Genomic DNA, 14,079 nt, shown 5'->3' with positions numbered 1-14,079 from the left:
CCTCACTAGAGGGAACTAAGCACAAGGAACAGCTTAAGGGCTTTTATTTGGGGTTGTATTTAGGGTTTGGGGGAGGAGCATAAATAAGATGTGAGATACTACAGACTAGGAATAGATTCAGGATGGAGGAGAAGGCGGGTAATGACATGAGTCAAGGTCAGGAGAAGGCCAGGTTGAGAGAGGCAGGGGTCCCGGGCCCAGTGGGGGCCTGGCCTTTGTTGGAAACAGGGACACCTGAGAACATCCTCCCCAGACACTGTCCTAGCACCTCAGGTCTCTAAGTCCAGACTCCTGGGCCTGGATGCCGCCTGACCCAGAGTGATCAGGCACTGTGGGTCCGAGGGGGCTGACCTGGCTTCCTGGCCTTCTGCCCAGGGGCTGCCCTCGGAAGTCACCAGGGGGGTTCGCATTGACGACTGCACGGTCTCACCACGGGATCCCTGACCTAGGTGTCAAACCTAATTTGCGAGGAGCACACTGGCCTCCAGTTTCTGAGCCGTTTGCTCTCGAGACAGCCTCCCGATGGTCACCCCTTCCCTGGGTACACTCCACAAATGGAGCTGACTCCCACAGTCTAGATGCAAGATAAGTGTCTCCTGCTCACCAGTGCCCCTGCCTCGGGGCCCCAGGGGCCAATGGGGAACTTTGGGGAGACCTTCACTGTGAATCAGGATAAGAACTGGCTGGGGTGGGGGTGTGGATGGGACTGGAGAGGATGGGGGGTGTTCTGCAAAGGAAGCATGCACACGCACACATCTGTCCGGCTGATGAACTTTTATTGGTCTTTTCTATGTCCAGCAAAGGGGCGGGGACTTGGGGAAGTGAAGCCCAGGGCCCAGATGGGAGTGGGGACATGCGCTGATCCACAGAGGAGCAAAGGGGGGGCCCAGGAACAATCCTCCTAGGGCCGGACAGAGGCAGGGGTGTAGCGCGGAGAGGCCAGGTGCATCTCAGTGACGGGTCATCTGTGAAGAGGACACAAGGGGGCAAGAAGGCCCTGGTCCTGTGTGGCCCAGGGGCTCCCAGCAGCCTAGCCTCCCGGACAGCCTCCACCCCGCCTCTCACCTTGGCCAGGCTCGGGGGGTATCTGGTCTTGAGAGACTCGTCATTCAGCAGAGGCCTCACCAGGCAGGAGCGGCAGTGGGAGAAGGTCTCAAAGCTTTTCTTGCCGTGGTAGGATCCCATGCCGCTGTTGCCTGCAGGGAGGAGCCAGCTCAGCCCCGGGTGCCCGGAGACCCCCCAGCCCCTGCCTCAGCAACCCAGGGGTGGCCAGTCCCTGGAGCATCCCCCAGGGATTCCACCCTGGGGACATAGAGAGTGCTCAGGAGGGTTCAGTGTCAGCTATGCCACCCGATGGCCATGTGACCTCTGGCTTGTGTCCCCTCTCTCGGGGCCTCTAAGCAGGCCTGCTGCACCAGGGGACCTTTCATGGCCGCTGAGGTCTTGAGGTCAAACACAGCTCCTGAATATGCTGACAGGAGCCACACAGGAGAGGTTAGTGGGGGTCTGAGGCCCAGGGCTGCTCCAGCCGCTCCTGAACTCCCAAAGCAGGGGTGGGGAGGGGGGACATTTCTAGGGGGGCAAGCGGGCAGTGAGCTCAGCCCCAGACTCACCCACACCCCCGTAAGGCAGGGAGTGCACAGAAACGTGGACGATGACGTCATTGGCTGTCACCCCACCGCTGGATGTCTCTGCAATCATCTTCTTAATCATCTGCAATGGCACCCAGCCTCTGCCTCAGTCTCCTTCCCAGGACACCTCAGGCCCCTTCGCACCCTGTCTGGGTGCATCCCAGAGCCTCAAGGGCCAAGCTGGTAGAGGCAGAGCCGCACCACAGTCTGAACCCCAGTCAGGGTCTCCCATTCTCCCCACAAGTCAAGTACTTTGTGGGAAACAACTGGTTTCGGAGCTCAGGAGAAAGGGGCCAGAAAAGTTAAGTGACTTGCCCAAGATCACACAGCAGTGAGCACTGAAGCTAGAATTTGAATCAGGGCCTGTGGCCCCCTGGATCCTGTTCACATAATGCTGTGTCAGGGACCCCAGGACCCTGGGGAGAGCGGATCTTGGGCCCACCTTGTCATTTAGAGAGAACACGTAGAGAGCCAGGGGCTTCTCGCGTTGGTTGATGAACTGGATGGCCTCCTCCAGGCTGCGCACGCACACGATGGGCATCACGGGCCCGAAGATCTCCTCCTGCATCACCTGGGACTGGGTATCCACGTCTATGAGGATGGTGGGGGCTGAGGCAGGAAACAGGCCAGAGTCAGCAGGTGCCGAGGGCCCCGCCTGCCTGGCCAGTGCAGGCATCTAACTTCGTCCTTCAATCCCCGCACAGGTGAGGCCATGGAGGCTCAGGTGGGGCTTGGATGAGCCCTCCACCTGCCGGGCTCCATCCTGGCAGACTGTGGGAAGAACTATGTATAACCTATATGGGGCTGGGGGACACAGGGTCCACATCACGAGGGGGCAGGCACTGTGCCCTGCCCGCCACCTGAGCCCCTGCCAGAGCTCTTCACTCCCTGCCAAACTGGGGGCAAAGTGGGGATGCATCTGGTGACCTTCAAGCCTAGGCACTGGGACCCCTCCAGCTGGCCACTTGCCGCTCTTGTGGTCTTGCTCCTCATACCCCTTGCTGATGCCGCAGGAGTGGGGAGGAGATGAAGCTGTCCCCCGGGCCTTGTGGGCAGAAGGCTTCTAGGCTGGGGATGGGCTTTGCAGGAGTCACTCCCAGCCCCTGCCTGCCTGCAGCCCCAGAGCCCACCCCACACCCACTCTCCAAGGATCAGTGCCCACCTGCCGCCAGTTTGCGGGGACCCCTGGCATGGGGTGGGGTGGGCAGTGCTCTTACCAAGGGTGAGCACACATACCTATGTATCGGGTGGCCGCATCCCCGGTGCCTCCATAGGCGACCTTCTGGCCCTCCATCAGACCCATCACCCTCTGGAAGTGCCGGGAGTTGATGATCCTTCCGTAGTCACGGGACTTCTTGGCATCCTCCCCATAGAACTCCTGTAGGGAAGAGGTGGCAGGCTTCAGGTGAGGATGCAGACCCTCATCAGGGCCAGAGGCTGAGGGGTGTCCTTGGCCTGGGGGCACAGGGGCACCACCCAGCTGATGCACAGCGACACTGGGGGCTGCCGAGCTGCTGTGACATCTGGGCCACTCCAAACTTTCGTGGCAGATGGAGAGCTGTGAGACAGCAGTATTTGAAAGGAATATACACACTGTTGTGTGGACATCGCGATAGGATCAAATATGTGTCATCACAGAGAGGACGGGGAGGGAACATACCAACAAGGCAGCAGTCATTGTCTTGAGGTGGTGGGTTTCTGGGTGGAGCTTTTGTTTTTCTTTTTTAAAGATTATTTATTTATGAAAGAGGCAGAGAACAGGCAGAGGGAGAAGCAGGCTCCCTGTGGGGAGCCTCATGTGGGACTCCATCTAGGACCCCGGGATCATGACCTGAGCCAAAGGTAGATGCTCAACCACTAAACCACTCAGGCATGCCCCCCCCTTTTTTGGCTTTATGCTTTATTGTTTTATAATCTTTTCCAAATTATCTACAGAGAGTATAGATTGTTTTTAGGATCAGGAAAAAAAATCCAGTGTTCTCTAAAGACAAGGCCCACCTCACTGCCTCGCAGCCTCCCACTCAGCCCCAGGGGCCCACACTCACTTTCAGAGCCTTTTTGAGCTTCTCCACAATTTGGTTCTGGATGGAGGGGTCACAGAGGATGTAGTCAGGGGCCACACAGGTCTGGCCGCTGTTCATGAATTTCCCCCAGGCAATGCGTCTGCGAAAAGTTGCAGATTAGATTGCATTCTGCAAGGCACGGGAGGCTCCTGGAGACAAGCATCTTACTCTGCTAGCTCTGGATCAAGGCACCAGGAGCTGAGCTCTGGGGGGGAGCTCTGGGGGGAGCTCTCGGGTGACAGAAGCCAAAGGCTGTGAGCTTCCCACCAGTGGAAGCATCCCACAGGCTTCTAGGCATGGCCAGGTATCATCTCTGCTTGGGGTCCCCGCCACCTGGAAGGCTGCACACATGGGATATGAAAGAATTCTGGCCAGACTAGAATTCTGGAAGAATCTTCCCCCGTGGGAGCCTTCCCAGCATGCCCGGACCCAGAGCTGGAAGGCAGCCAGGACGGCCGCTTCGGTGCAGACAGGTGCCGCACCCCTCACCTGCAGGCAATGTCCAGATCGCAGTCTTTGTCCACGTAGCAGGGGTTCTTTCCCCCCAGCTCCAGCGTGACGGGTGTCAGGTGCTTGGCTGCAGCCATCATGATGACCTTCCCCACGGCGGTGTTCCCCGTGTACAGGATGTGGTCAAACCTCTCCTTGAGCAGCTCTGTGGTCTCAGGGATGCCCCCACTGATCACCGGGTACAGGTCCTTTTGTGCAAGGAGGAGCCACGGCTCAGGAAAGACCACAAGCCCTCCTCACCCGCCCAGCCAGCCACCATCAAAGAGACCCCTTCTCCTGACCCAGGGACTCATTCACCCCTATGGGAGAGGCTGGCTGCCCTCGCCCCAAGGTTTAGCCACTTGCTGCACAGATTCACTATTTCTCAACCCCCCAAAGACTTGGAGAGCACCTCACCCTGTCCAGGTACTGAGGGATGATGGTGGCCAGCAGGTTTGCCATGTTCTCACTCAGCTCCGAGGGCTTGATGACCACTGCGTTCCCTGCGAGGCGCACAGAGTCAGAGCCCTGCCCTGCCAGTAACCAAGCCCAGAGCCCCATCCATTCTCTGTGTCCTTGGAGGAGTGGACAGAGGAGCCAAGGGCACATGCCTGCCCGAAGGAGCTGCCCCCCACCTCCCTGCAGCTGCCTCCGAGTGGGAGAAGAGGGACAAGTCTCTGCCCTGGACTGGCGAGACCGGTGAGCTCAGATGTCTCTAAGCCGAGAGCACCCCAGCCCGGCACACACTGCAAGTGGGGAGACGCAGGCTGCAGGGGCATCTGAGCCCAACTGGGCCTTGGGCACCAGGGGTCTGGCTACATAGTTTGGTCCCTACAGCCTCTGGTGGAAGAAAGATCCATCAGACCACGATCTGACCCCAGGCCCCATCTTCTCCCCATCTTCGCTGAGCTCTGCCCTGCCCCTCATCTCTGGCCACACTCAGCAGGGCTGGGACCTTGATCCTCGGTGACTCCCTCCTGAAACGGAGCTCACATACCTGCAGCAATGGCACCCACCATGGGCTGGATGGTGACAGTGAAGGGGTAGTTCCAGGTGCCGATGATGAGGACCACGCCGAGGGGCTCTGAGTGGATGTAACACTCGTCCTGCTGGGTCTGGGGAGTCTTCTCCACGGGCTCGTCTGCAGCCCACTCGGGGAGTTTCTTGATCATGTACTCGATCTCCTCCAGGACATACACCACCTCCTCGTAGTAGGCGTTCCACTCATTCTGTGGTGGCAACAGGGCTCCGTGTGAGCTCGCTGCTGGGAGATCCAGGGCCAGCCGTGCAGCTGGAGCTCTGATCAGGGAGTCACCAGGGCTGGCTGTCCTGGCTCACTGTTCCCTAGATTTGTGACCTTGAATGAGCTGCCTACCCTCTCCTAACCTCAGCTTCCTGATCTAAATAATCGGAGCATGATCTGGACCTCGCAGGACTGCCGGTGGGCATGTTGGCCACAGCCCAGCATGTTCAGCTGCCAGGGTGATGGGAGAGTGTTCAGTGGGGGCTCCCCGGGGCCTGAGCTAGAGAAGTCACGTGGTGGGGGTGCTGGCGGAGCTGAGGCTTTGCCGCTGGGGTGGTAGGTCTGTGAGGGTCCCTCTCTGACAGTGTTGGAGGACCAGGGAGATTTGGAAAGGTCAAGTTCATGCTGCCTGAGGAGACCTCAGACCTGGGCAGTGATCTGTAGGTCATTCAAGGGGAGAACAGAGCAGAGGTGTGTCCAGGAACGCATACAGATTAAAATAAGATTTGAACCCAGGATGGAGCCCTAAGAAGGCCCCTTTGAGGAGGTACAGGAAAATGACTGCCAAAGAGAAGACAAAATCCAGGAGAACCTCAGCTGGAGAAGGAGGGCGTGGGCAGAGGGCTCAAGGGATCCTCCTGGAGTGGGTGGGGAGGAAGCCATTGTGCAGGGGTGAGGAGAAAGGAGGAGCAGGCCGTGGAATACACCACTCTTCCAGGAACTCTGGCTGTGAAGAGCACAACAGAACTTGTGAAGTTGTTGTTTGGATTTAGCCTGGAAACAGGAGGAGGATGAGCTCCAAAGCCCCTCTGCTCTTCTCCAGGGCAAAACCCAACAGGGGAAGCAAGGCTGGGGGACTTGAGGGCAGCAAGGTGAAGGATTTGAGAATTGGGAGGGGTCTGATTTTGCTCAGGGTAAAGGATGGATGGGGAGGGAGGGAGGATACCGCAGAGCGGGGACCCCTTTGGGATGCCAAGCTGTGATGTTCTCTGGTGGGGCCGCAGGAGGGCGGGGCGGGAATCAGGTGGCCTGCATGGGGCTGAGGCCTGGGGGAACGAGCAGATCAGAAGTCCAGGGTGTCGGGTCCGCAGCACATGGCTAAAAAGGGTGGCCTCGTGCTCCCGGCTGCATGGAGAAGGAAGTGAAGCCAGGAGGGCATGGCAGGCACATGGGGGAAAGGAGCTGCCGGGCCCTGCGCTGGGCTGCGGGGGATCGTGGGGCTCGGAATGGGTTGGGAGGAGTGGCCTGAGCGCGGCATCGCAGCGTCTGATGGCTTGAGCTCCACTTTTCCTCCTCTAGAAAGGGTCCTGCCACTGGCACAGTGCTGCGAGGACTAGCTGCGGTTCCATGCAAAGAGCTGGGCACAGAGCGCAGGCGCGCAGCGGATGTCCCACAGGCGAGCAGCGACCCTTTCTGTTGCCCCTCGCCTCCGGGGGGGGGGGTGTGCGGGGAGAGGGGGACTGTGGGGGGCGCACCTTGTGCAGGTCCGCGGTCAGCGCGCCCGCCAGGTCCTTCTCGTGCTCCTTGATCATGCGCCGCAGCGCCTCCAGCTGCTGGATCCGGAACTGCAGCGGGCGAGTCTTGCCCGAGTTGAAGGCGGCCCTGGCCCGCTGCACGACCTCGCTGATTTTGCTCATGGTGCCTGGGGGGAGACAGCACCTTGGAGCAGGGGAGGACGACCTGGGCGCTGCAGGGGCAGCACCCTCACTGCTCCTCCACCGCGTTAATTTTATAGGAAGAAGATGTCTCCAGGAGCACAGGGAAATAGCATTCTTTTGCCTTCTCGGTTCCCTAACCCAGATGCCTGCACCCTCAGACTCTCTGAATACCCCCTGAGCTGATGATAAACTCAACCTTCAGGAGCTTACAGAAATTACAGTGCTCCTAAACATTCGTGGCTAAGAAAGTTTATCGAGGTTGTATATAACACAGAAATACTGGAAACATCCTAAATGTCCATCAGCAATCAAAATGAATATAGCACTTATGCAGTGAATGATTGTGCAGGATTTAGGAGGGAGGTAGAGCTCCCTTGCTTTCTGTGCCAGATGTGTCCCGGGCACAAGGCATAGCATGACACATAAAAAAGAAAAGAAGTTACAGAACAGCAGGAACACTAGGCATGCACCTGGAGGTGTGTGCATGTGCGTGTGTGTGTGTGCTCTCTTACACACTGCCAGAAAAGACCAGAAGGATAACCCCCAACATGGTGACAACGGGCAGGGGTGGAATTAGTAGTGATCTTTGCTTTCGTCTTCTGTGATGTTTGACTTCTTTTGCAACAGAGCTTGCATTTTTAAAAAATGTTTGTAACTTTTTGAATAGGTAACACACACTCATGATAGAAGAAGTAAAAGAGACAAAAGGGGCACAGGGAAAAGTCTCCCTTCTCCCTTTTCCCTCAGGAATTCCTTACTGTCCCTCCCAGAGATATCCTACCACTTTCAGACACTGCAGAACTAATATCAGAAAAAAAAAACAATAAGGCTATTTCTACCTTGCAAAAAATTGTATATACTGTATATATTATATATATACATAAATTTATGTATATATGATGTGTGTATATATATATATATTTTTTCAAAATGGAAATAGGTCTGTGCGTGTGTGTGTGTGTGTGTGTGTGTGTGTAATCCTTTTCAAATTCCAGCGAGTGGTTTCTGGGACCTTCCATTGCCTACCCTGTCCTTGGTGCTGACCCCCATCTCAGGCCTTCTGCACAGACAGGAGAGGCGCTGCGCTGCTGGAATCCAGGGCACCCCAGCTGGCCACAACCCCAGCCACACAGCTCTACTGGAAGGTTCTGCCTCCCTCCCCAGATCTGGGTGGTCAACCCAGGGCCGCAGCCGCTGGCCAGTGGCCACCAAGGCTGGGCGGCTCAGGGTGGAAGAGTCTGGTGTGACCCCAGGTCCAGCACTCAGAACCATGTGGTATCTGGGAAGGAGCCCCCTCTATGGATGGCATTAATAAAGGCATCGCCTCTCAGTTATCACAGACATTAATGGGGCTGGAAAGCATCTAACATTGCACTTGGCACCCCAAGGGGAGCAAGCCGATGAAATTCCTTTCCCGGGACTGGTCCGCCTTTCCACACCTCTGCATCCCACCTGCCTCACCTGTGCCGACTTTGCCCCCAGGTGTCCCCGTGGACGACTCCCCCTCCATCATTCCCTTGGATCCTCACAAAAACTCCATGGCAGTGCCCACGAAGAAGGAACTGTTAGGAGTCCATTTTACAGATGAGCAAGGTGAGGCCAAAAGATGCTCGATATTCCCACCTAGGAAAAAAAAAAAAAAGAACGGGGTCGGGGGTATATGGAGGGATGGGGGAGAGGATTACCTTTGACACAGTCTTTCTCAGCAGCTTGAACTTCTGGAATGAGCAGCCTAGAGGGGATACATTTAAGGACCCTTCTTCCCGCCCACTTGGCCTGGGAGTCCCTGCCCAGGAAGTTCGTGTAACAAGAACAAAACAGTGTTCAAATATGGGTTCTAGCTAACGGACCTCCACTTCCTCTGAGCCCCAGCTTTGGGGATTAGGCCTTGGGTTGTTTATTTTTTTTCTTATTCTGAAATGCAAGAATGCGTCTGTGAAGGCTTGGGTGGGGCTCCCAGCCAATCTTCAAAAGGAGCCTCTGTGTTTGGGCTGGGCAAGGGGGCCCTGATTGATTCAGCCTGGCGTGTAACTCTTCCAGATTTCCGAAGTTCAATCGCCCGAGGCTGTTCTCCCAATTTCCCTGTTATGTAAGGTCAGCAGAGGGTGAGGTACGAGTCATGATGAGTGTGCACACAGCTCCCCCAAAGTGCAGGACGGGCATGGGCACATTCTCCGCCAGGCGCACAGGTGTCAGGGGTCCACCGAGGTGGACATGTCCAACCCGGGGAACTAGAGGCTGGGCGCTTTCTGTGTGTGGCTTTGCCCTCCTGTTGAATGGCAGAGACAGGCCAAGGACCAGTAATGACTGCCTAGAATCTTCCTCCATGTGGTCACCCAGGAAGGCAGAGATGCTTGGGAAGGAAGGAATCTGGAAGCCCCTCCTCTGCTCCTTACCAGATGTTTGCTGGACACCTCCTCTGTGCCAGCCCAAGGCAGCAGATGTTACTTGCTGTCACTTCTCATATTTGTCCTGGGGCCGCAGACTCCTGGCCTCCTCCTACCCTACTGCTGCCACTTTTCCCCACCTGCAGGCTCTTCTCCAGAGCATTCATTGCCCCAGACATGCTATTTGTCTCCTAATTTTGTTTGCGACCTGCTGCCCTCCAGCTAGAATTGGGTTTGCTCGCTGCCGTAATCCTCACACCTAGAACAGTGTCTGGCATGCAGTAGCTGCTCAATAAATATCTCCTGAATGATGGCATAAGCAGAAAATTTCAAAACAATATGAAAACTGTGGCAGCTGGAATGTGCACAGGATGGTACAGGGATTCGGATGGGGTTGGGGGAACGGGAGAGAGACAGCGCCTGTGCCTAGTGAGCGGTATCCAAGCAAGGAGGGCTTAGAACAGCAAAAGCAAAGGCACAAAGGCAGTGAACAAGGTCATGCATCCGCTGCAGTTAATCAGCAGCTGTGGTGTGTACCCTGTTGCCAGCAGGAGGTGAGGGGATGGATGAGGCTCCAGGGGCCACGGGCTCATGGAGGCCCAGGGGCTGCGCAGGCTGTGGGTTTGGGTGGGCATGAGGGAGCTTATCATAGCTCATCCAAATCAGACCTTGTTTTTTTCCAGAATGCCTCTGGATAGGGCACAGTCCTGATGAGGTCCAGTTTGGAAGCTGCAGCTTGCAGGAATGCAGGCCAGGAATTACAAGACCTCCAAGCCAGACTGACCTTCCAGAATAGCAGGAGGAACATAGGCTTGATCTGGTGCCCAGGGTGCCTGCGCAGGGTGGTGGGTGGAAGGTGAGGGGAGGGGGCTCTGAGATGGGAAGTGACCAGGTGGGAGCACCAGGCCTCTTGTGCCTGACCTGGAACCCTCCCCCTTGCTTCTTGGGTGCTGGCACCTGATTATCTTTGCAGATGACCCCTTGCCCTCTGCTCATAGACTCGGTGCAATCGCCAGCTGCAGCCTAACCAGGGGGATCGTGGGCCCCCACGCTCTCCCGGGAACTGGACATTGAGTGGAGGGCAGGCTGCAAGGCCTCTGGTGCTGGCTCATCATGACTGCAGTTCCCTGGAGCCAGTTGCCCAACCCACCTGCCGAGGTCTGATCGTCAGCTCCACTGTTTAATGAGTTCAGTGGAAATGTTCATGGACTGCTGAACACTGCCTGCTGCTGTCCTTAGACAAACTATTTAGTCTTTCTGGGCCTCAGTTTCCCTATCTGAAAAACGAGGTGGAAAGAAATGGAGAGATGAGCCCCCTGGGTCCACCCGCCTTTCGTGAGACTCCTCTGCGGCTTTCATGGCTCTAAGCTGCCTTCATCCGTCTCATTTCCTCTCTCATCTCTTAGCATGAAGTTGACCTCCCTGAGGAGAACCATGGAAGCAACTGGAAAAAGCAAGCACAGGCAACAATGACAAACAGTGCCCGGCACACAGAAAGTTTGGAGCAAATGCTGGGTGCTATTGCTCTTGTTAGAAGTAGCAGCCTTCACCTGGTAACAGAGCAAGGAGCCTTGAAACTTGTTTAAATGATGGAAAAATCTTTAGAGTTTTGTTGGTAAAGAGATGCAATTCTGGCATGAGCTTGAGTTATCACAGAGTTGCAGGTGCATGGGTTTGATTTTAATCTTTTCCCTGCTACTCCATCCCAATGCCCAGATTGTCACGTTCTCTCTCTGGATCCCCTACCACCTGCCTGCTCTCCTGAGTCCCTGCTCACGTCTCTGTGGTACCTTTAAGACCTGCATGGTCTGGTTCCTGGCTGCTTTGTCAGCCTCATTTTGTACCACTTTCCAACATTTTCACTGGATTCCAGTCCACCGGCAGTCCTAAATGCGCCAGGTGATTTCCCACCTCAGGGCCTTTGCACATGCTAAGTCTTACTCCCTGGAACACTTCCTCTTCCTCTGTGGTACATTGATTACCAGGGTAACTCTCACTCCTGTTTTGATTTCAGCTTCTCTGACCCACCCTCACCCCTAAATAACACCTTCCCTACTCCCAGGAACCTGCTACAACTTGCAATCATATACTTGTTTGTGTGATTATTTGTGGATTATTTTTCTTTGCTTCTTATCCACCTTCCCCCAGTCGCTCTGCACCTAGACTCACATTTCCATAAAAGTAGTGAACTCAGCTTTTGTTCAACACCACATCCCTAGCGTGTGGCATATAAGAAGACCTCTGAGAATAATGGAGAGGCCAATGTACCAAACTATCCCAAATCAGCAGATGGGGCTGGGCGGGGTCCAAGCTAAGACAGAGAGAAATTGTCAATCACTTCACAAGATGATTTTCAGCAAATTCACCTAAAGCTAGCAAAACATTTTTGGATGAATGAAAAAATTGGCCTTAAAGTCACTTTGAGGGATGCCCGGTGACTCAGTCAGTTAGCATCTGCCTTCAGCTCAGGTCATGATTCTGGGGTCCAGGATTCAGCCCCACATCTGCTCCCTGCTCAGCGGAGAGCTTGCTTCTCCATATGCCACCCCCCACCTGTTTGTGCCTTCTCTCGCTATCTCTCTCTCTCTCTCTCTCTCAAATAAATAAATAAAATCTTTATTTTAAAAAAAGTTACTTGGCTTAGTGGGAAGTGCATTTTAAAAAAGAGGTACTTTGCTTAAATTTTATGGAACACCATAGGTTAGAACAGCTGTTGGGAGGGAAAGACCACTTTCTTTTTAAGAGCAGATAGGCGGGGTGACTGGGTGGCTCAGTGGTTGACTGTCTGCCTTCGGCTCAGGTTGTGATCCTGGGGTCCTGCGGTTGAGTCCCATATTGGGCTCCTCTCAGGGAGCCTGCTTCTCCCTCTGCCTGTGTCTCTGCTTCTCTGTGTGTCTCTCATGAATAAATAAATACAATCTTAGAAAGAAAAAAAAAGAGCAGATGAGCAATAGTTAGGCAGTGACTATGTGGGGCTGTTATGTCTTCCTGGGAAGGAAGGAGAGCCATGGGCGCTCGGGCCTGCGGAATTCTGCATGCACAGACCATGGAGGAAACAGTCCTGGCTTTGTTTCTGACCTGGAGCAGCCTGGGAACCACAAGAAGACCTTGCATGCAGCTGAGGTCACAGGCAGGTTGAGAACAAAGTGTCACCAGGGGTTCTGACACTTGGCTGTGCCAAGGCTGCACACTCGTGTACGAGAGGTGTACTCTGAGGGAGGTAGGAAAGCCACCTGGGTTGAGAACCTTGAAGAAAACTCTGTGACAAGATCCTGAGGTCCCCTCCGGAAACTTGAAACTGCAAGCTGTACCATGAACCCATGCATGGTGCCTCTTGTGAAGGGACAGGATCCTTCTGGAACACCTCAAGCTCCAGCTCAAATAGAGCTCTCTCTCTGTGAATGCAGGCCTGACAGGTGACCCTGAGAAGGGGAAATGTGGTTAAGCGCTTGTTTGGAGAAAGACCACATGACCAAAAGGGGCTCTGAGCACCTCAGAGGCCAGGGTGGGGAGAGCCCTCTCTGCCCAGGTTGGGACAGTAGAGCCCTGGAGCAGACAGGTGTCGTGTCTGATCATCTGTCCGCGGCCCCCGAGGTTGTCCACACGTGTAGAACCCACTGTTAGGCTGACTCACCTGGTGAACAGCGTCTCACCTGTGAACCCAATGCAGTGGGCTCTGGGGTCATCTCTTTGGGCTGAGGTACCATCTACCTTGCCCAAGAAGGTGACATCAGCTCTCATCCTGCTGATGCAAATAAATGCCACCTCCTCGGAACCTATCTGATGGCCTCAGGCTTCAACATCACCTTCTTAAAATGTACAAGACTAAAGTCAGTGGCTCTCCCCACTGTAGCCCCGGGACCGGAAGCCTCAGCATCACCTGGGAACCTGTTATAAATGCAGATTCTCAGGCCCCGGCCCCCTGCCCCTTGCTACTCAAGCAGAAACTCTGGGGTGAGGCCCAGCAATTGGTGCTGTAACAAGTCATCCGGGTGACTCTGATGCCTCCAGGTAGCTTGAGAACCACTAATTTAAACAGTTACTAATTACAGTCCAGTGGCAAGAGTTCCATCTGATCTGTGTGTTTATTCCTTTAAGAAATTGCAGTGAGAAAATCACATTTTACTGTTTAGCATCTGCTATGTGTTACGTATATTTGTACATATATGTATTTACACAATTATATTTTATAATTAAATAAAGCCAGGAAGATTCATGGCAATCACGTGAATGTAAGAGATTCCATATTGGTACATGACACAGAATTCAGTTTATATTTTTCAAGTAGCCAGGAGCTAGGGTGACAGCCTAAAAACCTTATAAGAAACTGTTCTAAGAGGCAAATAAAATGTTTTAGTGGCAAACGTGAAGCTATCAGATAATGGCCAGTGTCATGTTGTCATGGCCACCCTTTAATGTGTGTTTAGTGTATGCCATGAACTGAAAGCATGGTCCTTTAACCATAATTCTACAAAAAAAGATGTTATTAGGGCAGCCCGGGTGGCTTAGCGGTTTGGCGCCATCCAAAGGATGTGATCCTGGAGACCCAGGATCAAGTCCCACATCGGGCTCCCCGCACAGAGCCTGCTTCTCCCTCTGCCTGTGTCT

The 14,079-nt window shown here is 54.6% G+C and overlaps 1 protein-coding gene across 1 annotated transcript; it reads right to left on the bottom strand.

Moving 5' to 3' along the window:
* Positions 1–759: 759 nt before the first annotated feature.
* ALDH3A1 (aldehyde dehydrogenase 3 family member A1) lies at positions 760–8,796 on the bottom strand. Its single transcript, NM_001082420.1, has 11 exons — positions 8,770–8,796; positions 6,902–7,068; positions 5,181–5,412; positions 4,601–4,686; positions 4,184–4,392; positions 3,677–3,794; positions 2,868–3,009; positions 2,074–2,240; positions 1,614–1,713; positions 1,066–1,196; positions 760–965 (listed from the first exon to the last, which is right to left on the bottom strand). Exons 2-11 carry the CDS (start codon positions 7,061–7,063, stop codon positions 951–953), a joined length of 1,362 nt encoding a protein of 453 aa, NP_001075889.1. The 5' UTR covers positions 7,064–7,068; positions 8,770–8,796; the 3' UTR covers positions 760–950.
* Positions 8,797–14,079: the final 5,283 nt, after the last annotated feature.

The sequence above is a fragment of the Canis lupus genome, chromosome 5, assembly GCF_011100685.1.
Source record: "Canis lupus familiaris isolate Mischka breed German Shepherd chromosome 5, alternate assembly UU_Cfam_GSD_1.0, whole genome shotgun sequence".
NCBI lineage: Eukaryota > Metazoa > Chordata > Mammalia > Carnivora > Canidae > Canis > Canis lupus.
Note: the sequence above shows the minus strand (reverse complement) of the source record. Positions and strands in the feature narration are given on the sequence as shown.